The sequence below is a fragment of the Candoia aspera genome, chromosome 1 (genome assembly GCF_035149785.1).
Source record: "Candoia aspera isolate rCanAsp1 chromosome 1, rCanAsp1.hap2, whole genome shotgun sequence".
Classification (NCBI taxonomy): domain Eukaryota; kingdom Metazoa; phylum Chordata; class Lepidosauria; order Squamata; family Boidae; genus Candoia; species Candoia aspera.
Genome location: NC_086153.1, coordinates 322,708,280 through 322,735,255, shown reverse-complemented (window position 1 = coordinate 322,735,255; position 26,976 = coordinate 322,708,280). Strand labels below are relative to the sequence as shown.

The window sequence follows — 26,976 nt, the reverse complement described above, 5'->3', positions numbered from 1 at the left end:
ACTAAAATGGTAAGTATAAATATGGAATCCAAGTGGGAAATTTCCATTCAGTAGGAAGAGTAGGTAATCCTATTTTACTGCCTGCCTAGGACCACACAAAAATGTATTGTGTGTGTGTGTGTGTGAGAGAGAGAGAGAGAGAGAGAAAATAAAGATGGCTGATGTGCTGCTTGTGCACAGTGAGCCTCATATGGACAAACTTGTAGGATTTAGGTAGAGAAATGCAAGATCAAAAGCACTGCATAACTATTAAGGGCTATTATTACAAGGAAGGGATTAAAAGACCCACCCCTCTGATTGGATCAAACCTGAACAGCTTCTCAGATTTAGTTGAAATGGAAATGGGATTCTTTCAAAGTAATCTGTATACACAATGGGATACTGTACACACTGTGAGACACGAGACACGACTTCCACTTACGCACTGCCAAAGATACAGGGATGGTCTGTCTTCGTCAGTTCCCATTATGTTCAATAGACTGGGCAACCTGAACCAGGTGCAAAACTAATGGTTCACAATATATGCTCACTCTGGGAATTTGTTTTCAGTGCCAGACAACTCTACATCTGATTTGAAACAGTTTTGGCAGAAACATTTGAACAAATGGCACAGCACCTGGACAACTTGTCTGCCTTGATACTAAGTAGGATTAGGTCAGTTTAGTACTTACATGGGAGACTACTAGGGAATCTTGGGGCTTTAACAGGGAAGCTGAAAAAATCCCCAAAGATGCAATGATAAAATGTTTTATTGGTAAGAAAACCGCATGGACACATCCACGCGATCATCAGAAACGGAGTTCAATCCAAAGATGCCTTTTCTTTGAGTCAGAAACACTTGCTGATCTGCTGTAAATTATCCAAATGTCTAATTATAGATCATAAAGTATTTGTTTTCCCACCCACCCATCTGAATTATTTGAAGGTTTCTAAGTAGTGAGGGAATCTCCTAGAAAAGTGAGTGTTGTAGCACTGGAAGAAAGCTGGTTGTCCATGAACAACAAAGACAAAGCAGTGAGCTTCTCCTGCTGTCTGCAAGCAACTAGTGCAGCTGTCACCTGGCGCTTCAGCTACTTCACCAGTTGCACTTTTCCTTGTCATGCTCACTGCTGTTCCAGTGAGTGTGGCAAGGCACCCCCCGCCCCCTTCCCATCCTGTGACATCACCCCCAATCCCTGGTGGTGTTACAGCTAAGTGCATAATTGTCTTCTATGTGTTCAGAACACACCATGTTATACTCTCAGCTGTTGACAGGAGCCAGGTTCCTATCCATCACCACAACAGGGTTGCAGTGGTGATTGAACTGCTAGGAAATTACTAAGAAAAGTTTGAATCAAACCTAGATTTGATCCAAACATTCAAATGTAATAGGTTTCTGCTAGCCAAACAGTTCTTTCAATATTTACAGAGGAAGTGAGGTCTCTTCTATAAGCTTCCTTCCAATTTTCTCTCCATCTCTTAGATATATAAAGTTCCAAAATTAGCTACAACTGGATGGATAAATTGTATCATAAATTAGGAAAAAAGGGCTCAGTCTGGGGTTATAGATAACCACTGAAAAGATTCCTGACAAATGTTTCCTTTAAGTTAGTTCTTGATTATGTAAACACTACATACCCTTAGCATGAAATGTGCATTTTCTCCTTGATAGTCTTCTGCAACTTCCACACAAGCTATTTGGACATCAAGTATTAGTTTCAATGATAACAGTAACGTCAGAACAGAATAAAATCAAACTGAGCAACTATTAAAAAAACAACAACAAAGATTTATTGCAGTAATACAATTTTAAAAACACAAGTCTGTATTTAGTTAGGACTACTAGTTTGAAAGTGGCACCACAAGGTCATGAAGCTATGGATTTAGGGGTACTCAAATAGCAATCCTTCTGTTTGGAGGGCCAATTTTCAGACAGCAAACCATTTATGTATTTGTAATAACCCACTAAGCATTTTGAGATTCTTGGGCCTCAATGTACAACTTCTGCCTTTGTGACACTGTAACATCTTGCAAAATGCTCAATTAGCTATGTAAACCCAGGATACCCATCAATGGGTGGTCTGTCTTTGCCATCCATTAAACAGAATGTTTCTCTTTTGCACTGTAATTTTAGAAACATATTCAGAGCTTCTCCAGATAGCTCTAGAAGTGTAAAAACATTAAAAAAAATACAAAAATCTTTTCTTGAAAGGGAGCAGCACCCTACCTTATTACAAGTTGGATGCCTCTTGGCAGCCTCCAAAGCGATGCTCCATTCTTGAAGGAGAGAGGCACCATTTTAAGAGGTTGAAACTGACAAGCAAAAAGGATTCATGGCTTACTGGCTTTTAAATTTGTCTCAGTTCACTAGAAATGATTTCCATGTGTTTATATTCAGAAATAAGCAGGAGAAAGAACACACAACAGAAGAAGAAAAGGAAATACACAAACATATTTACACAGTGTTGAGAGCCCACCCTCCATTTTTCCAGCAGTCACAACGTTAAGCAGCTCATCTCACCTGCAACCAATAAAGTGCCTTTCTTCTAACAACTTTCCCATTTCATTAACACACACAGGTAAGAGGACAATCCATGTTACTAAAGATCATTGAGACAAAGCCCAAAGTCATTCACAATTCCATTCACTTCCATTTTTTTATAAATCACTATAGCTTCCACAGAAGCCAATAATGATGCGTGTGGATCATAGTATTACTGTCTTTCTATACTAAGTCTTATGAATGGAAAAATCACATCACCTGGGTTTTAAATCAAAACACTTAACTAAAGGAATCTTTGGTTTAGCAACAGAAATGTAAAGGAGTAGATTTCCTATCCTCCAGATAAGTTCCTATTTGGCAGGAAAAAATCTGCATAGCAAAGTTACTCAAATTCTTATGTATTCCATTATACCCACTCCAGGCTCAAATAGAAGACCATCATAGAAACACTTAATAGAACTGATTTGCCAAGAGCCAATTCAGAAGTTCTTGCAAGACTGCAATCTCTCTGTAATGCAGGAAAATGCTCCCAACATAAAATCTCCAAAGCATTAATGTTTGACAAGCATTGGGAGCATGTTCTTCAAGACAGGGTATTATTTTCCTTTTTCTATTTTTTTTCTTTTTCACACTCTTTTCTTTTCTTGTGTATTTTTCTGTATTGGCGTTTATTCTTTTCATTTATAATTCTTAGTAAAATTATTTGATGAAGAAAAAAAAAAGACAGGATATGCCACATGATAGCAGTACCTGCTCTGCTGAAAGGCTGAACTGTCTCTAAGGCAGAAAAGCATCAAAAACTCACAATGCTAGGAATGGGTGACTTACATACTAACTATAAATGTTAGCCACCCAGAATCCACAAATGGGGCAGCGTATAAATGATGTAAAATAAGCTACAGCTGCCTAGCCAGTATTTTGGACCACTAGGCAATATGAAGACAGAAACTGCTTTATGAAGGAGCAAGTGAGCATATGCCATTTTTTCCTTACTGTGTCACAATATAAGCAATTGGTGCACAGAACTGTTGGTTACAGAGGATTTTCTTACTTGAGTTCCACAGAAGATGGTTTGGTAGCTATGCTCAGGGGGAGTCAATAATTCTTATGATCAAGAAAGATACAATGGTACTGAAAGACATGTGTGATGAATCCTTAAGTAAGTCTGACTTGCAAGACATATCCTTTATCCTTTTTGATGGGAAGAATGATGCAAAACTGCCTAACTCCCAAGTTCTGGTCTCAGCATGGATAGCCACCACATGTGGAGAAAGAGAAACATCAACAGACTCACGTGGACTGCTTTGCTGCCCAGGAAGCATCTCAAAGGAGGATGGACAAGAAGAATACATTGCAAATGGAAAGCTTTTTTACTTCCAAACGCCCTCCAAAACAAAATCACAATGGATTGAAGTCCTATGTACAACATGCTACATCCAATAACTGGACATGAAAAGGAGGATAAGTCCTCGTGTTCTCATCTCAGGAGTGCCAGCTTTCCCAAAGACAGAGAACATGTAGTACACACAACCAAACTGCAAGGGAGGTATGCTTCCACACCATGAAAGAATTTGTGAAAAAACAAACCTTATGACTGCAGTAGAGTTGCTCTATATTGGGAAATTATTACGGCCCAGTCTTTCTTTGGTGTCTGGTAGCTAGAGTAAAGAGCCTGGGAACTCTGGATGGCTCACGGTGAAAAACATTCAGAAAGATCTACTAATGGATGAATGCAACACATACAAAAAAGACATAATTATCGCCAGTAGTTTTTTCTTAAAAAAAAAAAAAAGATAATTTTCTGTATTAAAATTTATGGCAACAGAGTTTAGAAACTCATTAAAAAAGCATCATTTGCCAGAAGGTTCCTGAAATGTGCATTTGTGTGGTTAAGTTTGTGAATAATGCACACTTTAAAAGACAAAAAAGTCCAAGGACTTTGCTAGAACTGATTGAGCAGAATAGACTTAAGCATTTGCATGACTGTCAGATTGCTTTCTTCCACGATTCTCTTCTTGTCTCCATGCTTCAAATGATTGCCAGGTTATATACCCAAAGTCTGTTTTCTTAGTTTCTTTGAGAAAATATAAACTAGAAATTAAATGTGCAGGTAAAATTCTTTCCTTTTCAGCACAAAAAGAAAAAAAAGGCAGTGACTCAAAACTGCTGAGTCCCATTGCAGGTGTCTGAAAATATATGTTGGGAGGAATTTACAGCTTGGGCGAATAAAGAGTTTCTGGATTTTCTTTTGCAAATGGAGGCCGGACCGCCATTGTTCCAGGCACTACTGAACTGAATACAGAGTCTACTGCAGCGATGGGGGGTCAGAATAGGGAATTTCCTACACAGAGGTCCAATTCTTTCTTAGCGGTGCCCAGTGTATGCCTTAAACCAAGAGGTAACTGAGGCTGCTGCTGAGGAGATCATGCCACCGGCACTGCTGCTGGCTATCGGTTGTGAAGCCTGCGTGCTCTGGCTCTGCAGCATCTCTACTGGCTGGGAGGGGATGTCGCAGAACCGTGGGCTGGGCAGGTTCTCCCAGTCTGTTCCAAGGTCAGTTTCTTCATCACTTATGTGCTCATCTCCACTCTCATCTGTTTCACCGGCACCGCTGGGGTCCACAAACTCCATGGAATCTTCCAAATCAGCACTGATCTCAAATGGTCCAGACCTATGGGAAGGGAAAGAAAAAGAAAAAGAAACAGAAAAAGAAAAATGCTTTGGTCACACACTTGATGGCCAAAATGGAAAAAATAAGCACACATTTATGTTTAAAGGTGTACAAGCTGAAGTAAAAGAGTCAAAGCTGAAGGAGAAGACACTTCAGCTGAGCAACTGACTCAAAACCTCAGCAGAGCAAGCTAAGTATGTATGATGAATCAAGGATTTTAAAAAGATCAACAGAATAAGGGAATAAGTATCAGAAGAACCCATAAAGCAACAAGCTAGAAGAAGTGGTTTTTCTATGGGATATGGCAGTTCATGTAGAACTGAGACAAATTGCAGTCCCTTGTCACGGTGAGAAAAAAAACTGAAAAACAGGCAAGCTGTTAACTGAAGTCAGAAACTTGCTCCTGCTGTCATTTCACCCAGAAATTCATAGTTCGGTAACAAAGTACATGTCTGTAATTGAAAAGGCCCATCCCAGATTCCTGGACCAAATTCTCTTTTCTCTCAGACTTGGAGAGTTGGTGATGGTCAGAGTGGATATTACTTGTGACATGAGCCTCATTCAATACACAGTAGTTCATCAAACTTCACCTTCACTGTTGTTTACAGTGATGCTTGATACAGAGAAGTGAGAAAGACTGCCAGGAGGCTCAGACGGCTGGTGAAAGAGGAAAATAACCAAGTTACTGACGGCAGGGGAGAAAGAGGGGCATTGATTGTTGAACTGTTTCTCACCTTCCCAAATGTTCTGTCTCAGGACTGACCAAGTACATCAGGTTTCTGAGAGTGTGTAGAGGGTGCAGAAGATCTAGGTTGACATGCTGGAAAAGCACATGAAGGAAAGCAGAATACTCATCAGGCAGGATGAGAGAGATGAGGAAGAAACAATGTAAAGCCTTCCAAAAAACCAAATAAAAACTACCTGAGAAAAGCAAAGGTAAAGTATATTGGCATTTAGCTTTTTCACTGCCCAGGTGAATTTCCTCCTGCTGAGATTTTCTCCGCAGAACTCACTGCAAAATATATTAAGACAAAAATATTAAGACACAAAAACACTTAAACAAGAACTCAAGGCAAATAGACAAACATGTTTCAGGGTCACTCTGACTTTGCAAAATGGATTTGCTGGAACAGCTAGCAGAAAAAGAACAAGACTCATCCAGTTCTATTTTCCATTTCGGAAAGGAGGCAACACACAATTCCTTCCTTCCCTTCCCCCCTAACTTCCTTTCCTTTCCTTTCCTTTCCTCCCTCCCTTCTCCATCACACTGGTTTACAAAACTGAACATATTAAAATACGTAACACCATTTCACAAAAACAACCCTAATGTCTATATTAAGTATTCATGCCTGTAGTTTAACTCTTGCAGAGGCTTCAGAAACTTCCCATTTGTGTTTGTCTGTGTGTGTGTGTGGAGCAGCCCCACCTGCTCCAATGATATAAATGCCAGGAATGTTCCAGCCCTGGGTGGTCAGTTTTTTTTCTTTTAAATGAAGTCACAAGAGCATTTCCTGCCCACCAACTCTAAAGTTCTATTACCATCTCAGAATCCACTCACAAGCTTGGCTTCTGTCAACCTTTGATTATTAGTGCTTCTGTGAAATCTACCTAGAGCTCAAAATTTGGTGTATATGAAGTGCTATATTGTACTGGGCTCCAATTCCTAGGGGCCTGTCATTCAACATAATGTTCTCAAATTACCTTTTTGGCATGCAGTCTAGCTCCTTCTGGATTCCTTACCTGTTGTATAGCTTTTTGGGAAGGTTTACATCCAGTATAAGTGACAAAATGTTAGTCAGCTGAGTTGCATAGCACAAAGCAGCACTGATGGTATAAGCAGGATTGTTATGCTCCATGTCTAGAACAGAAGCAAGGAAAAAATCAGAAAGTTTTCATAGACTCACCAGAAAAGATAAAGACCAAGGATTTACAACATCGTACTCATGGAGAACAAAGCACCACAACAACTATAGATGCTGTTTGTGGAATCTCAAATTTAAATAAAAAAGTATTTAAAAAAAATTAAATTAGTAAAATCTCACAAGATCACCAAGTATTACTAAAGTTCAGTGTTCCTGCATGAGATCTAAGTTTTATTTTTGGGCACCCAGGGTTGCCAAACTATTGAGATCAGCCAATCTTTTACTTCTGGGATTTCTGTATGTAATGCCGTGTAACGAACCATCATCTTCTCAGCAATGAGAGCTAAAATGTGCTCTTGGGAAACTCTCCAGCCAATATTATGTTCTGCAATTCTTAGGCTCCCCATGAAAACCACGGCTCAGTCAGAAGGCAGTTTATGGTATCCTGTGCTTTTCTTACGTTCCAACATGCCAACTATCTGGGTGAGATCATGGAATTTACATTTCGGTACTGATAAAAAAAACTGAAGCAGCAGCTGGTTCCAAGCAGACTCAGAGAAGTTTAAATTGCACCTGGCCCTTTACCTGGTCCTTGTGTGGTTTTCTTCTCTTCTACCCAATTGTAATAAGCAGAATAATCCCCATTATTGGGAAGGGTTATCCAAGGCCCTGCAATGCCAATGCTGGTGTCTCCATTATGGTCATCGCACACCCATCGCCCAGAAAGGTAGGTGGTCCTCCTGGCTTCTGCAAGCTTGCTTACAGTGCTAGATGTCATGACACTGTCACTCTCGGAAGATACATCTGTGGGGTCCCTAGAGGAAAGGCAAGGCACTGTTACTTATAGGACCGCACAGCACTTCAGATTCTATTCCAAAAGGAGGTTTCAGAGTGTGCCTGTCAGGAAAAGGCACGGCTGCTTTAAAAAGCTACAGCCAGGTGCTGTGTTTGCAGCCCAGTGCCATCCACGTGGTGAAGGAAAACACCAACCTCCTTGGGAGTAAGCCTTATTAGTAAGGAATGAACACTTTCAGGCTCAGTGCCTGATAAAGGTAAGGGTGAGGAGGGCTTCTGAGAAGGGAGGAAATGAAGGGCTAAGGAAAGAGCAAGCCAGCTGATGATACAAAAGCAAAAGGTGGAAAACGTCTGCTAGACATCTCTGTTCAGGCCTGCAAAATTCCCCTGGCTCTTCAAAGGGGCCTGGCTGTGAAGTAGCTTACTTCCCTGAAGAAGAACTGAACTGAGCTCTTCCCTCCAGCAAGAATGCCAGATGGGAAACAAAGCAGTTGGTTCTTGCATAGAAAAAGGACTGCCTAAAAGGCTAAGATTCCAAACATGTATGCCGGGAAAAGAGAGACCAACGGACATAAAGTGCTACTATCAGGACAGCTTGTTTTTCTCATTGGACACTGTGATCTGATGACAAACTGAAGCATCAAGGGAGTGTACTTATTTTAAAGCCCTCTCCTTGAGAGCTCAAAGGGGTAACAGTGAACAAACTGATCCATCTTCCTACTTCCATCTGCCTCCTGACACTTGCAACTGCTTATCTGCTCCCCGCCTCTTTACATAAAGGGGCCCAGGTACACTCCAGGGCACATGCTTGGAATTGTATTTTAAGCACTTCAAGCACTTTAATTATTAAATGGTCCAACTCTATGAAACATAGGAAAGTGCCAGATAAGCACCTTAGTACAGGGTTCCTCAACCTTGGCAATTCTAAGCCGTGCGGACTTCAACTCGCAGAATTCCCCAGTCAGGAGTTGAAGTCCGCATGGCTTAGAGTTGCCAAGGTTGAGGAACCCTGCCTTATTAGACCAGAAAGTGGGAAACACATGGTGCTGGAAACTCCCTGGCTGAATCCTAAGAGTTCTCTCTCTCAGCTACCGCATGTGGGAGCAAAATTATGCCCTACTTTTATCTGAGTCAGGTCTGGGAAGAGGTTATGGCCATCTCCACTAATAACGCATTTTGGGAATGCTCCATGCCAGGATGGGGGGGGCAACTACTGCAATTCCCATTATGGTACAAAAGGGAAAAGTTCAGAGGATGCATCAAATAAGAATAAAATAAAGTTAACAGAATCATTATAGATTAAGAGGAAGGATGATGAGCGGACGTTAAAAAAGAAGTGGATGAAGCAACCTGTTCAGCTTTGCAGAAATAAAAGTGAAAATGCCAGAGGCAGCAGGAGAAGGATCAAGAAGAACTGAAAAGAGAGCTTGTTTCTTCAAAGGAGCTCTTGTCATTACTGCTGCTCCTGGAGAAGAACAGGCAGCAAAGCCTGCTCAGAGTGTGACTGTAACTACCCAAGAACTTTCAACACCAGGCTGAGGAGCTCCAGCCTGTGCTACCCATTTCAAGCAAAGGTCCCACCTCATTTGACCTATACTTAAGGAAGGAGTTTAGAGGGAGGCCTTGCTACTGAAAAAGTGGCTAAATAAATAGGGTGCTATCTACCTATGTGACAGGCAGGTGTGGCCTTTGCAAACAAACACTTCTGCAACTCCCTTAATTATGTCCTTTTTATGCAGACTTGTTGGTTGGGGTTACTGATTCACAATCTTGTATATCTGTTGTTGATATGACCCAGTATTCCAACTCTGCCAGAATTTATACTTCAGCTATCCAAGGGCTCAGTTGATTCATTGCCAAACATTACTAAGGGGATTGCTAAAACATACAGCTAATATGGTATGGTGCTGAAGCTTCCTAATATCCTAGACGAGTAATTAATTCTCAGCCTAACCATCTCAGTGTTATGAGGATAAACTACCGTAAGAAAGGGGGAATACAAATGTAATAGATACTTCAAATTAAGAAGTAAATCCAATTGGTCCCAGTGAGGCTTATTTTCAAGTAAACATAGAACATTTCACTCATGGCATCTCCTACTCTCACTGCCTTCTAATGGCACTGGTTTTCTTCCCCTCACTATGAAAAAATATATCTAGAAATCTCACTTCTTCTATACAGACATGAAAGTGAACCACTTCCTGAATATATGATTAACCACATCAGCCACACTACTCCTCCCTGCCTACCTCATACCAATCTTCACTTCCTCAATAGGGAATATAACAGAGGTTAATTCCAGGACATGTGACCGCCGGAGATTTGCCAGTTGCTCATGATGGCTTCTCAAGTCATAGCTCCTCTTCTCTACCAGCTCTCCAAGCCTGCGATTGTGCCTCTGGATTTTCTCCTTCTTCTCCTGATGGCGCTGAGCCCTTCGGTAAAGCTTCTGGTTCTCATCTTTAATCCTAAGAAGCCACTCAGAATCTAGAACAGCAAAGGCAACAGTTAATCTCTGCAACTTGCTCTCAAAATGGTGCTGCTGATTACTCAATGGATACTGTATAAGTAAATTGTATTACTTAGATCAGCAAACTTATACATTCTATCACTAGTAGAAATATATAATGACTGTGAAATAAAGCTGTGCCTGCGATCACCAAACAGGATTAAATCTAAAATCCAAAGCACAGCACCTTAGGATGCCAACATGTCCTTGCCCCTTCTAACTTTTCACATTAGAAAACTTTTTTGAGAAAAACAGAAACTGACATGCTGTAAGGCAAAACAGCTGTTTCAAGCATTATCTTGATCTCAGTAAAATTTCTGGGTCCCAAGACAGCCTCTTAGAAAAGAAGAATGAAGCCAGCTGCAGCCCAGTATTTGGTTTGTATGTCTACTCACATTTCTCCCCACAGTCAAAACAAAATTGGGCAGAAGTAATAGAAAATTATCAAGATTTCAGGGCAGAAGGCATGAGCAGAGGTTGGATTCATAAATCTTGCACATTCTGGGTAATTAAAATACTCCGCTGACAGAGCCATCCCTTCATTCTAGCTGCTGATATGGAGAGAACTGGATAGGAACTGATGTTCAGCCTGTTCTGGATTGAGCTGCCCTCTTGCAGAAAAGAGCAATCTAGTCGCGCTTCTTGGTCCTCAGCTGTCACCGCATTCACAAGAGGTGACTATGGTAAGGAACACCTTTACACAATTTCCGCTACAGCAACAGCTACAACCCTTCTTGAGCAGGCTGGACAAAGATGGTTATCTATGCCTTGGTTACATCCCAAAGTGCTGAACTTTAAAGTCTTAAACACCATTGGGCTCAAGTATTTGAGGGAGCACTGCCACATCACACAAATCAGTAGGAGGGGCAGTTTTGAAGATGTCTCACTGCCAAAGGTTAATCTATCTGGTATCCGGGAGAGGGCCTGTTCCTGTGTTGCTTGCAAGCTATGAAATGTGCTCTCTATGAAGATGCATTAGGTCCTAAGGCTCCAGTATTTTAAAAACATAATAAGGATGCATCTCTACCAAGCATTTACTCATTAACTGATTTTTAATTTTATTTATTTTAATGCTACAGTTTAATTTGGTATTTTTGTTTTAAATGTTTTGAGCTACTTTCAATACCTATATAAGTAGAAAAGTGGGGTATAAATCTATAAATAAACAGAACAAATTAAAATTAAAAGAATAAAAGAAATTATATACCCGATCACATAACAGTGTTCTTTAACACAAGCAGACAAACCACTGGGCTGAAAATATATTTTCCATGCAATTCTTGTAGTTTTAAGATTTTACTTTTAAAATACAGATAATTTCTAAAACATTACCTATATTTCAATATATTATTAATGTGAAAGAATGTATCTATGATTTTCATGTAAAAACGAGACACATTTTTACATATGTAGTACTGTCAAATAATTATCTTTGTACTAGAACATTGTCTTCAAATTATGTACCTGTTCTGAACCTGTTATGTATTGGAAATGCTGCATGTTGCCCAAAGAACCTCTACTTGTATCAAAGGATTCTGGAAGCACATTTGAGGGTACACTAAATACCAAGTAGGACCATTTGGCCAATCAATTTTATACATATTTAAACACATGCCTTAGGATATGCCCAATACTACTTCATAGCACAGGAGTGCAAAGGAAGATCAGAAATATGAAGGTCTTTCACACCATTATTATTCTTATCAAAGAAGCTTTGGTAAGCTAATGAAACTGGTTAAATTACTTTGAACAATTATCAGAGAAGGGCACAGAAAAGGAATTCTGTAACAGAAATCTGCCAAGACTTCTGCAATCATAATTTACTTTTTGCTATTTCTTCATTTTCTTTGCATATTGTTTGCTTCAGCTGCTCAATTCTCATCTTGCATGACATTATTTTCCATCTCTGAAAGCAAAAGAACATCTATTAGGACCTGTAAAAAAATATGCTATTCTTGCATTCTTTAAAAAAAAATCATTTTGGTCAAAGTAACAGATGTGATAATTGGCTAGAATCTCTTGACTCTGTCCCCAAATACATTCAGCTTTAATCAGCAACCCAGAAGTTGCTGAGGCCACTGAAAAGGGAACATTAAACTATTAGGATGTCCTAGATTTACCTTTAAATTTGATGTAATAATAAAGTAAGCCATATATGTTTTTGTTTTGCCCACATTTTGGTTTTACCTTCATTTCAGAAGAGAGTTACACAATAGAATGATTAATTCTTCAACCAAATTGTCTAGTGCAAGTTATAGATATTGATTATCTGCTAGTTCTTTAGGCACCATCTCAGAAGTAGGAAGTTTCTGGTCAAGATACACTGATCCTCAAATAACAATGGCGGTCAAATCCTTGGAAAAAAATTCAGTATCGGACAGGGACACGTCAGGGGAACCAAGTGCCACTTTCAAGAGGCACAAAACTTCCATCAAACTTAAGGGCATCCGGTATCCCTTTTAAAAATATCAGACTATTGTACTATTTAATAACAGTGTGTAAAATGATTTGAGTTTGATATAAATTGCTCCAATCTTATTGGAAGCACTCTAGCACTGTTACAACCCTCCTGGAGGTGTTTTGCACTTGAAACCACTCTGTTTCAAGTGCAAGCTTGAAGCAGAGTGATTTTGACCTCTGAACACTTTTGAAATGTCTGGAGTGACATCAGCATTAGGTAAAGTCAGAACAGTATTGGAGTATTCTGATATTCCAAAAGAGATTTATTTGAATATAATCTGTCTTGCGGTTGAGCATCCAACCTTTACAGGTACAATAAGCATTTGTTCATTTGGAAACGCAATTATTTACAATGATGTGGGCACCAGCACCCACATATCAGACAGACACATAGGAAGGACCAACTATTGGCTCCCTTCCCATGCAAGTAGCACTGTGAATAACAGCCACTATAGAAAACTTGTTGGAATGAAATATGAAGTGAAAGAATTCTACAATGCTCACCAGCTGATCCATTATCTGCTTCCCCTCCATAGCTTTTAACAACCTAGAAGAAGAGAAAGAGGAGAAAAAGAAACAGAATATTAACTGGCAACCAGAAATATATTCCCATACTGGTTTAAATGATTTAAGTTAACTGTATATTAATATCAACTTAAATAAATAAAGTAAAATAGAATGAATCAGGACTTACTGAGACTGGAATTCATGCTGTTTCTTTCTAAGGTGCTTTAGTCTCTCTTTTTTTTCAGAAAACCTAGAAAAGAGTAATGTTTAAATGTGTTTCGCAGTAAGAATACGAATAAGGTCTACATTAGAACGTCCTTGCTTAGAGTGTTATCACTTTACTTTTTTACTTGCTATGCTGGAACTTCATAAATAACCAACTACTGTAGAAGCAACAAGATGACTGAAACGAACCCTGACTCTTGGAGGATTTTCTGGATAGGCATTGGTCTTATTAGACAGAAATGGCAGAATGCAGATCATTATCTATTGGTGGCCAATGGGCTGATCTTGGCACCAAACTAGAGAGACACCATTAAAATTCTTATGCAAGAGTAGTGAATCTTATGCAGCTTAGTTCTCACCAAAATCAGTATAACCATGTCAGTCTTTAGAGAATCGGAATCAATAAAAGCAATGCCAGAGAATAAACAATTCAAAACCAAGAAACATCACAGTTTGTACTTATGCAATGAAACAGTATTGCCCTATCTGAATTTGGGAAGGCAATTTTATGTAGGAATATTAAAACTTTTATAGCAGACTCTCTCAGGCTGGTACCTGTCTTCCAATGTATTGTATTAAACTCCTCTGAATCCAAACCAATTAGGTAAACCATTCTGGCTGAGGATGATAGAAGATACAGAGCAGCACATCTAAAGGAGAGATACCAGGCTGAAGAGAACTGTTTTGTAACATATTCCTATGCAAGATTGAAAGGTGAAAGGTCCCCTGTGCAAGCACCGAGTCAAGTCTGACCCTTTGGGGGGATGCCGCTTTCGCGACGTTTCCTTGGCAGACTATAGAGCGGGGTGGTTTGCCATTGCCTTCCCCAGCCATCACCTTCCCCAGCAAGCTGGGTACTCATTTTACAGACCTCGGAAGGATGGAAGGCTGAGTCGACCTGAGCCGGCTACCTGAGAATCCAGCTTCCGTGGGATCGAACTCAGGTCGTGGGGAGAGTTTCAGTTGCAATACTGCTGCCTACCTCTCTGCACCACATGAGGCTACATGATGCAAGCTTATTCAGAAGTAAATCCCACTGAGTCAATCCCACGCAACTAGATATAGAATTGGAACTTTAAGGTAACTCAGACAACTGGAATAATAAAACACATACCAATTACATTATGGAAAACAATGTCTTTAAAAAGAAATAAAACACAAAACAGCAGTAAGTCTAAAGCTTAAACACAAAACGACCTAGAAGAATTAGAATGGAAGAAAAGCTATGCAATATATATAATGAAAGCTCTCTGCCAAAGAATCCTGCTCAGCCAGTGATAGGAAATCATATGCTCTGCTGAGGGGAAAAGAGCTCTAGGTACTATGAAAAATATTTTAAAGCATAACGTTTTTCTTTCTTCAGTAGATCAGGCCTTATGCTATTTACAACCTGCCTGATTAAGAGCATCTCAACATTCAAATGAGGAAGTTCTACTGCATTTTAGAAATTCTGTTCCCTACCGTGGATGCTGATCCAACATTTGTGTATGATGTTTTGAAGAAACAAGGTAATTGGATCCTGCTCTTAACTTGGGGATGCAATTCCAAAACTTTTTAAAAGAAATAGTTGAATAACTTTATTTAATAATGAAGGTATCTGATTACTATATTAAATTAAAATATGTTTAAAGCAGTTGATTTTATCAGCACATGAATTATATGTTGAGTGTATTACGGATGGATTGATAGAAATTGGTTAGTTGTACAGGTATGCACTGGGTTTCATATCAATCACTTTTTTTACTTGCTAACAGATCTAGTGTCTATACTGTTTTATCCCTTTTCTATTTATGTAATTTTAGAGACAGAAAGAAAGGATTTGAATCCAAATCAGTGTTTCCCTCTTTATTATTTTATGATCTGATACTATGACTAATCTCTCACTGACTGCTAATTCTTTTCCACAACTGAAATATACAGTTTGAAATAAGACCTTTAAAAATGTGGTGGAACGGGTATTACACCTGCTGCTAGGCCTCTAATAACAAATGTCTAACCTGACAATCACAGAAACTATATAAAAACCATTATACAGTTTCTGTTTACTATAGGTGGTTATATCTCACTGCCATTCCTGAGTATAAATTTACCCTATCGATAGGATAGTTTATAGGCTGAAACTCTGGAATTATTGTGCTTGGCTGCAGCTAAGATGATTGCTTTACTAGTAGAAAGATTCTAGTACATCTGATTTAAAACCCTAGATGGAAAATATGTATTTTTATTTAAAATTTGCAAAATATAAAACAATAATAATTTTCTTTGTACTGGTAAGGCTATGCATGCTTACTTAAAAGTAAGATCCACTATGTTCAGTGGGATGAGTTCACCCTTAATGAGTACAGGACTTCACAATTCTAATGGAATTTCCTGGAAGTAATCCTTCGACTATTTTCACATGATACACTGGCCCATTAGCCAATCACATTTTAGCACAGTTTGTTACACAAACCAAGTCTATGGGATTGGTTTATGGTCCATGTGACCTAGGAAATTGGATAAATTGAATAAAACATGGGTAAGTTAACCACAGGTAATCATGTCATTCAGCAAGGAAGGGGAGGTATTTCTACATAAACATGTGTAGGAAAATATTGTTAATCTTTTCTAATTTCCAGCAGGTCCTGCAAGTTCCAGTTATAGCAAATAAAGATACAAAACTTTAAAAAAACCACCTTTCAATAACCATGCTATTATTGTGGAATGCTCTCTCAATTGAGATTTTCTGGTCTCATTGCTGACAATATTTTCTAACAAACAGTGAAGACAAGGCTCTTTCAAAAATCAAGGTGAAGGACAGTGCTTAATGACTTCCTTCCAGTTTATGCTTTTGATGTTGGCTGTTTATCTTGTCATTTAATTCTTGCATTTCATTACTGTGATTGACAGTCACTCTGGAAGCTTTATAGAGTAAAAGACAAGGTGAAAGTATTCATAATAAGTAACTAAAATCCAACATGCATCCTGTCAATCTAGCTATATATGTAAGAGAGCAGAGGTATTTGACTTCTGTTAAAAATTCTCAATAGATAAAGAAGGCATATGCTATCCCTCACAAAGGTCTGCTTATTTATTTATTTTTCAGGTCACCCAGTCCTAAACGACTCTGGGTGGCTTACAATTAAAAAAACCATCATATATTTGTAAAATGCTTGAAAACAGTCTTTCCATACTTAAAGAACTTGGGGTGGGGAAACTATAGGCAAAATCCTGACCTAGAAGTGAACCCACTGATCTGAAGGAAACTTATTTGTAAGTAAACTGTATTGGGCTATATGCTGGATGGAGTTAGAAGTATAGGTAGTCCTTGTTTAGCAACCACAATCGGGACCAGCAACTTGGTCATAAGCGAAGCGGTCACTAAGTGAAATTGTGACTGTGCTTATGATTTTACTTCAGCTTTCCTTTGCTTAAGAGACCCGTGAAGGTCGTAAGTGTGAGGACTGGTCGCGAAGTTACTTTTTCATCACTGTCATAACTGTGAATGGTTGCTGTATGAAGCAGTCGCTAAACAAGGCCTACTTGTAGTTAACAATAGGCCTTTAGATTAAATGCACTTTCTGAGGATGCTCTTCCATGACTGTTCTGAGGCAAGAAAGGAACATAGAAAAAGCAATGTTTGAGGCAATGGAATTTGCCAACAGATTAATCTAGTTAGAAGAATAATCTCTTACTGGCTTCTCAGTGTAACTCTTAAGAAAATTAGACGTTTAGCAGGAGCTTAACTTTGTCAGCTGTTGTGTGACAAAAATACCCTAATAGAAACTATTAAATACCCTAATAGAAACTAATTTCTTTAATTAAAGAAAGGTATCTTGGTAAACTTTGTAATAGGGTCAATATTATCATATACTTGTCTTGTGGAGGGCTATGCAAAGAATAGGCTGGACTGAGATCTGATCACACTATTCAGTAATTGTATAATACAAGTTTTATTATCTCCTAGCAGCTTTTCCTGATTCTCTTGACAAAACTGCTCCTATAACTTTGTCGCAGTGAGATAGACAGATAGATAGATTGTACAAATTAAGGGAAGATGCACACCTTTGTTTTAATTTGCAACAGTTTCTGCCCACAATGATTAATTAAATGTTAACCAAGCTCAAATTTCATAACATATACATTCACACAAGGAACAGGAAGGGCATTCCAGAAACACTACACTTTGGAATGAAATATACAGTAATTTGAGCAATTAACTGTGAGGACATGTTTAAATCCTGTTAAGAATCATGGATCCTGCAGATCCATGAAGTTTACAGCTAAGGAATTACAATCACACACATAAAACTAAGTCCCACTCAATTCCGCAAGATTTATCATCACATATAAAAATAATAAAGGCGGGATAGAAAATAAATAAATAAAATAATAATGAAATAATGGATGTAGCATTCTTATACCATTATGTATTCTTGGGTGCACTGGACTCAATATTGTCCACTCTCTAGCAGCAATGGCTTTCCATGATCTCAGGCAAATCTTTCCCACCACCAGCTACACCATCTTTTGAATGAGAGGAATTTCCATCTGTTTACTGACTGCCACCACCAGCTAGCCTAAGCTACCCCACAACTTCCTCAAAAAAGCTCTCAAACACCACAACCCTAAGAGAAAAAGAAGAGATAAACAATACAGCAAGGAATTGCTCTCTCTCTTCCCTGCTACCATTGCCAGATAGGCTGGAGCTTCCTCCCCACGGAGGCTGTCTGAAAGCCATCACTCTGCAAGGAAGAGCAGCAGCAGCAGCAAAGAGGAATTGTCAGCATTTCTGTGACCACCCGCCAGTTATCAGGAGCCACTCAATAACTGGAGTGTCATCTGGGTCATTCTGAACAGCCCTTTCCATCATAGCTGACCATTATAAAAACGATGAAACAATAAAAATGGGTTTTTATTTTCTGTATGACCTTTTTCTTCTATGTTGCTTTTTTTTTTTAACATTGGAAATCTGTGGGCAGAAACTGCCTCGTTTTTATCCAGTAAGCTTCCCTGGGAGTCTTTCAGGTTAAAGAATGGGATATAAATGCTTTAAATATTCAGAATGTGATAAAATGAAATTAGCAACTTCTGTTTCAAATGGAAATACTCTACTATGGATCCCTGACTTACTCAGGATTGGATGCACAAGGCAGCTGTGTGTAAAAAATCTAGTAGCTCATGTTACCAACCCAACAACCCTAAACTTAGGTCAACAACTATTTTAAAAAATCCTATTTCAACTGAGATAAACAGATATGTTTGGCCCTCACACCAGCTTAATATGCCTATAGAAATTTATTTATTTATTTATTATTCAAATTTCTATCACCGCCCATCTCCCCCCAAAAGGGGGAGTTATCTCAATTTATCAGTTATCTCAAGCATAACATCTTGATTTTAAAAAAAGTTTGTGTTCTACTCAGAGAATAGAACTATAACTAACAGGTTTAGTTACAGGACAGTAAATTCCAATAAAACTTTAAGAGAAACCTCTTGAAGATAACAGTTGAACACTGAAGCCAATTGCCTATAGAATACTGTAGTTTCTCTTGGTGGAAGCTTCAAGACGACAAGTAACTTTTGGGAATAATCTAAGTTCCAGATTTCCTGTGTCAATCAGGCAGACTGACTAGATGATCCTACAATCCTCCAACTCTTATTATTTCAAGGATAAACCTCTGTTCCTGCTTCACAATCAAGGCACACTGCAGGAAGTTCTACAGTTCTTGGTGTTAAGATGTACAACAGCTCTGCTCAATTTATGCAAACCCTCATTTTCCTCAACAATCTGTCTCATAGCAGCCAACTAGATGCCATCAGGAAACCTAAAAGTAGGATGGAAAGTATCAGTACCTTCCTCTCATTAGTCCAGTATGCAGATTAACGAGGCCTACAATATTGGAGATTTATTTATTACAGCAACTTATATGACACTCCATCACCAGGGATTCTGAGTGGCTTAAGCTTTAATATAGTAAGATTAATATTATATTAAGGAGCGTCCATCTGAGTGCTCCTTGATCTCTCAGTGGCTTTTGATACCATTGATTATGTTATCTTTCTGGACTAGCTGCAGGATTTGGGAGTCAGGGGCACTGTTCTATGGTGACTCTTCTCCTTTCTTAGCACTCAACACCAGTCAGTGTTGACTGGGGAGAGGTGGTGGCAATGACATTCCACAAGTCTTCCACAAGGCATTAAAAACCTGGCTGTTCTTCCAGGCCTTGCCTGTGGTGTCTGTGGAGCCCTGGGGGGTTGGTCTGTCTGGGTGCTTCCCACTTAGATCCTGAAAGCCTTCCAGTAGCAGGTCAGGACCTCCACTGCAACCCCTGCCCGGCCTAGTCTGAAGATGTATAACTGAGTATCACCACCACATCTTTATTTATTTATTTTTATTTATTAATCAAATTTATCACCACCCATCTCCCAAAAGGGACTCTGGGCGGTTTACAATAAAAGATAAATAAAACTATAAAACTATAAAACTATAAAACACTATAATACATAATACAATAAATATAATAAAAACCTATATTACTGATATCACGCCCTGTACAGGCAGATGATCTCTCCCAGTGGCTCCATGTAGATGCTGAATGCAGGGGAGAGAGGACTGAGGCTTGCAGAAAGCACAGTGGAGTGGCTGACAACTTGACCTCTCTCCAGCCATCAGTACTGACCAAAACTAGCCATTAAGGAAGAAGGGGAACCACTAAAGAACAATGCCTATCACTAATTCTCACAGCTGATTTAAGAGGATTGACTGCTTATTTGCCATCAAGTCATTGTCGACTCTTAGACATATCCAAGGCCACCAGTACCAGAATAGTTGCATTCCCTCTATTTTGATGCTACAAAAGCAAGTGATGTAATTTCAGTCCCATACCTAGGACTAAATCCTGACTGGAAAGGGACCAGATAAAACATTTCCTCCATGGTTCTCTGTAACTGTAATCCAATCACCTTCTTGAGAAGCTTCCCTAAAAAGGGAAAATTTGGAGCCCAATCAACTATTGTCTAAAATAGCTGAGTAATGGTATCTTGAAGAAGGGATACACCATCATCACTTTCAAGGCAGGAGGCATCACCTCTTCACTCAGCATCCAGCCTCCTGTAACCTCCCCAGTGGCTTTCACCTGGCAGAGATCTAACCCATATATGGTAGTGTTAACAGCATAGAGGATCCTGTCCACTTCCTCAGGAACTACAGGCTCAAATCAATCCCAGATAACTCAAGACAAAGTTTCTATCATCTCTGCAGGAATTGCCTAACCAGTGTCCAAGTAAATATGAGCAATTTTATTCTCGAGATGCTTAGCAAATTCATCACAGCAGCCCCGCAGACCATCTTCCAAGATGGTTTTCCCTAACAGTGACCAAGTTAATGTTGTTGGGCAGCTATCCAGAGATGTAATAAGAGGAAAAGAAGTAAGTTTGCTTCACCACTCTTACCATCATGGTATAGGTTCAGATGCAAGCTCTTGTTTAGTCACATTTATTCTTTGTCTGACACCACTGTTGCTCTAAGCATCTCTTCTGTTGCTTTATATCCTAGAGCCCCTCAGTACACCAAGGAACTCCCCCATGGATCAACGGCTACAAAGAGGGCACTCAGGAGCAATCCTATTAAGTGGTGCCTCTGCCCTCTTATTCTAGAGGTCAACCAGGCACATGACAGAACTGCCCTCCAAGGCTTTGGGAAACTCCCCAAGTGCTATTTGGAAATCAACAGGATCTATTTGGTGTCATGAATGAAGCATGACGAAGGGATGATGGAAATATTCCTCATCTTCATATCCTTTCTCAGCTGTTCCAAGGCACAAAACAGATCTGTGTAGCTGCCTATGTGGGTGGGTCTATGATCATCTGGAACAAGCTCATGATTGTCATGGTGGTTAAGAATTCACAAGAAGCTTCTCCTTCCACCATAGGAAGGTAAGTTAAAGTCCCCCAGAAAAAAAAATCAATGGAATTCCAACACAAACCCTATGATGAGATTGAGTTGAGCAGCAAAGAAGTTGGAACAACAGTAGCACCCCTATCTTGTCCCTCAAGCGCAACCTCACAAATAGTGCCTTACATCCAGTCATCTATGGAACAGTGCCTCCTGTGACCTGGAGAATCTCCCAGATGATAATCTTCACTCTGTCTCCTCTACCTTGGGATCATGGTTGATGCAAAATCTGAAAGTCAGATGGGCAGATCTCCAAGAGAAGACCCCCCCTCCTTACCCATCCAGGTCTCAGTGTTACATGCCAGGTCTGCCCCCTCATCCCCAATGAAATCATGGATGAGGATATATCTATTGCAGGCAGATCAGGCATTTAAGAGCATCAATCAGAACCCAAGTCCCATTACTTGGTTCCCAAGATGAGGTCTGGGGGCTAAAAAAAGGCCTAAGATTTCCAATCTCTGAGGGTGGCCCACCTCACTCTCTGCCATAATAAACTACTTGACATCCCATGATAGCAAATTCCACACTTTAAGGAGGACAAGAAAGCACATAACTTGACTGCCAAGAGTAGATTGCCAAAATGTTAAAAAACTCAGCAGTAACCCACTAACCATGGTTTATTCAACTAACCTCAATCTGTTTGTACAACATACTAACCTGTAATATATTTACCATGGTTCCATGAATTAATTCAGTTGCCTTAGTTCAGAATATATTGAAATATATTCTGAATGCAAACAGCCAACCGCAACTTAACTACTTAACTTACTGTGCTGTGCAAATACAGCCACAACAGATGTACCCAAATGAGCAGGATTCACAAGAGACTTGGCTAATTTGTGATCCAGTTTATTATGTGAACATATTTACTGAGACCCAACTAGCCAATCACATTTTAGTCTAGCACGTTGTGTGAATGTTATTTGTGTGTGCTCACCTGGCGTTATATATGGAGTCTTACATCTTGTTCTAAGTGTCCATTCTCGTCAAAATAAATGAAGCAAAAAAGAAAATACTTATATTTTGAATCAAAATGGAAAAATATTTTAATTTTGGAGTGGCTAAACTGGCAATCCAGCCAGTCATCTTTTAGGAATATTAAGTTGACCTCAGAGATGGAGAAGCAGAGTACATACTGACTACTGAAGTTTGGAACTGAACATCTGGCAAATATAGATTGTCCGCTTCTGGTCTATTTAGTCCCGTAGCCTGCTCTCATGATTACTAACAAAATCTTTCATTCATTCATTCTCAAGTCCTTCTCACAAGCAGGACTTGAGAAATGAACCCCTTGCAACTGGCTCTCAAAGATACGTGATCTCAGTGCATGAAGACTTTTAATTAGTTTTTAAAATGCTTGACAAGACTTGTGTTCCATTATAAACTCAGTGGCTGGCTTTGCATGCCACACTTGCTCATAGTCACCTTAAATGCAGATAAGTTAATTAACCCAATTTGTTCAGTTCACACGATCCACTATAGCATAAACTAGCCACACAAGTTGAGTTCACATCAAACGCTAAAATGTGGTTGGCTGGTCTGTAGTACGGCGTGATGTGCATCGCGACCAAGAGAAGCCAAATTTAACACCAGCAGCTGTCGGCTAGAAACACGAGAGCAATGTTTAACCAACCCACCTAAATGACTAGTAGGGAATTCTGGGACTTTTGCGCTTCAGACATTTAATCCTGCCCCGGGGAGAGACCGGCAAAGAAATAAGGCCAACAATCCAGGCCCCAGCCCACTCCCGTCCTGTCAGGCACCCACCGCTCAGAGTCGCGGCCATCGAAGAAAACGAAGTCGCCGCTGCGGACGCACTTGGCGCAGGTCAAGCGGCGGCGCGTGCTGTTACAAAGAGGGCAGCGCTCCACAGCCACATACAGGCCCTCGGCCCCAGCTTCCGCCTCCGAGGGGTAAGCTCCTTCGGTGGCGGCCACAATACCGGGCCGCCGCCAGCCCGGGCCGGTCCAACCGTCACCCCTGGAAGATGCCATATTGCTGACGGGCTCCCGGCAGGCCGGCGGTCACGTGAGACTTTGTTTTCATACAGAGGCATGATGGGAAGAAAAAAGGGAGGAGGCTGGGAAGAAGAGCACATGCTGAAGGTGGGGCAAACCGGAGCGGCGGTTTTTCTCGCTTGGAGGCCTAAAGTTATCCCGAAAGGTCGAATGATGTGCAGCAGGCAGCGAGGACAATGGTTAGAAAGCAGGATTTTTCTTTTTAATTAAAAGGCTGGGTTCCCATGACGTATTAAACCAGCGGCCAATCAAGTTCATTTTAATTTCAGCTGTTCTGCGTGGTCTACTTCCGTGGTTAGTTTTTGATTCAGTGCGTGGTGAAAATCCGGAACGTTGGTCTAATTCTCAAACCACGAATAATTAGGCTTTGTAAAACAAAAAAAAAGAGCATAAGGAACGTGCAGATTTTTGCTTCTGGTAGAGTTTTTGTGCGTGTCAAAGGCGTGAAAGAAGCATTTATTTTTTATTTACAGAACTTATATGATCGCTTATTCATGTTGTTGTTTATTCGTTTAGTCGCTTCCGACTCTTTGTGACTTCATGGACCAGCCCACGCCAGAGCTTCCTGTTGGTCGTCAACTCCCCCAGGGACGAATCCATCACCTCTAGAATATCATCTATCCACCTTGCCCTTGGTCGGCCCCTCTTCCTTTTGCCTTCCACTCTCCCTAGCATCAGCATCTTCTCCAGGGTGTCCTGTCTTCTCATTATGTGGCCAAAGTATTTCAGTTTTGCCTTTAATATCATTCCCTCAAGTGAGCAGTCTGGCTTTATTTCCTGGAGGATGGACTGGACTGGTTTGATCTTCTTGCAGTCCAAGGCACTCTCAGAATTTTCCTCCAGCACCACAGTTCAAAAGCATCGATCTTCCTTCTCTCAGCCTTCCTTATGGTCCAGCTCTCGCAGCCATATGTTACTACAGGGAACACCATTGCTTTAACTATGTGGACCTTTGTTGTCAGTGTGATGTCTCTGCTCTTAACTATTTTATTGAGATTGGTCATTGCTCTTCTCCCAAGGATTAAGCGTCTTCTGATTTCCTGACTGCAGTCAGCATCTGCAGTAATCTTCGCACCTAGAAATACGAAGTCTTTGACTGCTTCTACGTTTTCTCCCTCTATTTGCCAGGTATCTATCAAGCTGGTTGCCATAATCTTGGTTTTTTTGAGGTTTAGCTGCAAGCCAGCTTTTGCACTTTCTTCTTTCACCTTCATCATAAGGCTCCTCAGTTCCTCTTCGCTTTTAGCCATCAAAGTGGTATCATCTGCATATCTGAGATTGTTAATGTTTCTTCCAGCGATTTTAACCCCAGCCTTGGATTCCTCAAGCCCAGGATGTCGCATGATGTGTTCTGAGTACAAGTTGAATAGGTAGGGTGAGAGTATACAGCCCTGCCGTACTCTCTTCCCAATCTTAATCCAGTCCGTTGTTCTGTGGTCTGTTCTTACTGTTGCTACTTGGTCGTTGTACAGATTCTTCAGGAGGCATACAAGATGACTTGGTATCCCCATACCACTAAGAACTTGCCACAATTTGTTATGGTCCACACAGTCAAAGGCTTTAGAATAGTCAATAAAACATAAATAGATGTTTTTCTGAAACTCCCTGGCTTTTTCCATTATCCAGCGGATATTGGCAATTTGGTCCCTAGTTCCTCTGCCTTTTCTAAACCCAGCTTGTACATCTGGCAATTCTCGCTCCATGAATTGCTGAAGTCTACCTTGCAGGATCTTGAGCATTACCTTACTGGCATGTGAAATGAGTGCCACTGTTCGATAGTTTGAATATTCTTTAGTGTTTCCCTTTTTTGGTATGGGGATATAAGCTGATTTTTTCCAATCTGATGGCCATTCTTGTGTTTTCCAAATTTGCTGGCATATAGCATGCATTATCTTGACAGCACCATCTTGCAAGATTTTGAACAGTTCAGCTGGGATGCCGTCGTCTCCTGCTGCCTTGTTATTAGCAATGCTTCTTAAGGCCCATTCAACCTCACTCTTCAGGATGTCTAGCTCACTGACCACACCGTCAAAGCTATCCCCGATATTGTTATCCTTCCGTATATTCTTGCCACCTTTTCTTGATCTCTTCTTCTTCTGTTAGGTCCTTGCCATCTTTGTTTTTGATCATACCCATTTTGGCCTGGAATTTACCTCCGATGTTTCTAATTTTCTGGAAGAGGTCTCTTGTCCTTCCTATTCTATTGTCTTCTTCCACTTCCGCGCGTTGCTTGTTTAAAAATAATTCCTTATCTCTTCTGGCTAACCTCTGGAATTTTGCATTTAATTGGGCATATCTCCCCTATCACTGTTGCCTTTTGCTTTCCTTCTTTCTTGGGCTACTTCTAGTGTCTCAGCAGACAGCCATTTTGCCTTCTTGGTTTTCTCTTTCTTTGGGATGTATTTTGTTGCCGCCTCCTGAACAATGTTGCAAACTTCTGTCCAGAGTTCTTCCGGGACCCTATCTACTAAGTCCAGTCCCTTAAATCGATTCTTCACCTCCACTGCATATTCCTTAGGGATATTAGTGAGCTTACATCTAGCTGATCTGTGGGTTTTCCCTAATCTCTTTAGTCTGATCCTAAATTGTGCAAGAAGAAGTTTGTGATCTGAACTACAGTCAGCTCCAGGTCTTGTTTTTACTGACTGTATAGATGTCCGCCACCTTTGGCTGCAAAGGATGTAGTCAATCTGATTTCGGTGTTGTCCATCTGGTGAAGTCCATGTATAAAGCCGTCTCTTAGGTTGTTGGAAGAGAGTATTTGTTATGCAGAGTGAGTTGTCTTGGCAAAATTCTATCAGCCTACGTCCTGCTTCGTTTTGTTCTCCCAGGCCATGCTTACCTGTAATTCCAGGTGTCATTTGACTGCCCACCTTAGCATTCCAGTCTCCCGTGATGAAAATAACATCTCTTTTAGGCGTGTTGTCCAGTAGGTGCTGCAGATCCTCATAGAACTGCTCTACTTCAGCTTCTTCAGCATCTGTGGTTGGGGCGTGTATTTGGATCACTGTGATGTTAGATGGCTTGCCCTGAATTCGAATTGAGATCATTCTATCGTTTTTTGGATGGTATCCAAGCACTGCTTTAGCCACTTTACTATTAATTATGAAGGCTACTCCATTTCTTCTGTGGTCCTCTTGTCCACAGTAGTAGATCTGGTGGTCATTTGATGTGAAGTGGCCCATTCCAGTCCACTTCAGTTCACTGACGCCCAAAATGTCTATCTTTAATCTTGACATCTCACCAATAACCACATCCAATTTGCCCTGGCTCATAGATCTTACATTCCAGGTTCCAATGGTGTGTTGATCCTTAGAACATCGGATTCGCCATTCACCACCAGCACTGTTGGCCGCTAGCCGTCCTTTCGGCTTTGAGCTAGCTGCGTCATCACGTCTGGGGCTAGTTGAACTCATCCTCTGTTCCTCCCCAGTAGCATTTTGACCATCTTCCGACCTGGGGGTCTCATCTTCTGATGGTATACTGACATATCTCTAGTTGTACTGATCCA

The 26,976-nt window shown here is 40.3% G+C and overlaps 1 protein-coding gene across 1 annotated transcript; it reads right to left on the bottom strand.

Moving 5' to 3' along the window:
* Positions 1-1,752: 1,752 nt before the first annotated feature.
* Positions 1,753-23,446, bottom strand: ATG14 (autophagy related 14). Its single transcript, XM_063290503.1, has 10 exons — positions 23,215-23,446; positions 13,474-13,536; positions 13,284-13,326; positions 12,144-12,225; positions 10,060-10,297; positions 7,601-7,830; positions 6,894-7,011; positions 6,075-6,165; positions 5,888-5,973; positions 1,753-5,153 (listed from the first exon to the last, which is right to left on the bottom strand). The coding sequence occupies exons 1-10, from the start codon at positions 23,439-23,441 to the stop codon at positions 4,847-4,849; spliced, it is 1,485 nt and encodes a 494-aa protein (XP_063146573.1). The 5' UTR covers positions 23,442-23,446; the 3' UTR covers positions 1,753-4,846.
* Between the last annotated feature and the right edge of the window lie 3,530 nt (positions 23,447-26,976).

Excerpts from the sequence above, each read along its gene's own strand:
- ATG14 (XM_063290503.1), bottom strand. The coding sequence starts at position 23,441 with ATGGCATCTTCCAGGGGTGACGGTTGGACCGGCCCGGGCTGGCGGCGG. Across the intron at positions 13,327-13,473 it reads CAGCATGAATTCCAGTCTCA|GTTGTTAAAAGCTATGGAGG; the intron begins GTAAGTCCTGAT and ends CTCTTCTTCTAG. Across the intron at positions 7,012-7,600 it reads GAAAACCACACAAGGACCAG|ACATGGAGCATAACAATCCT; the intron begins GTAAAGGGCCAG and ends CTTCTGTTCTAG.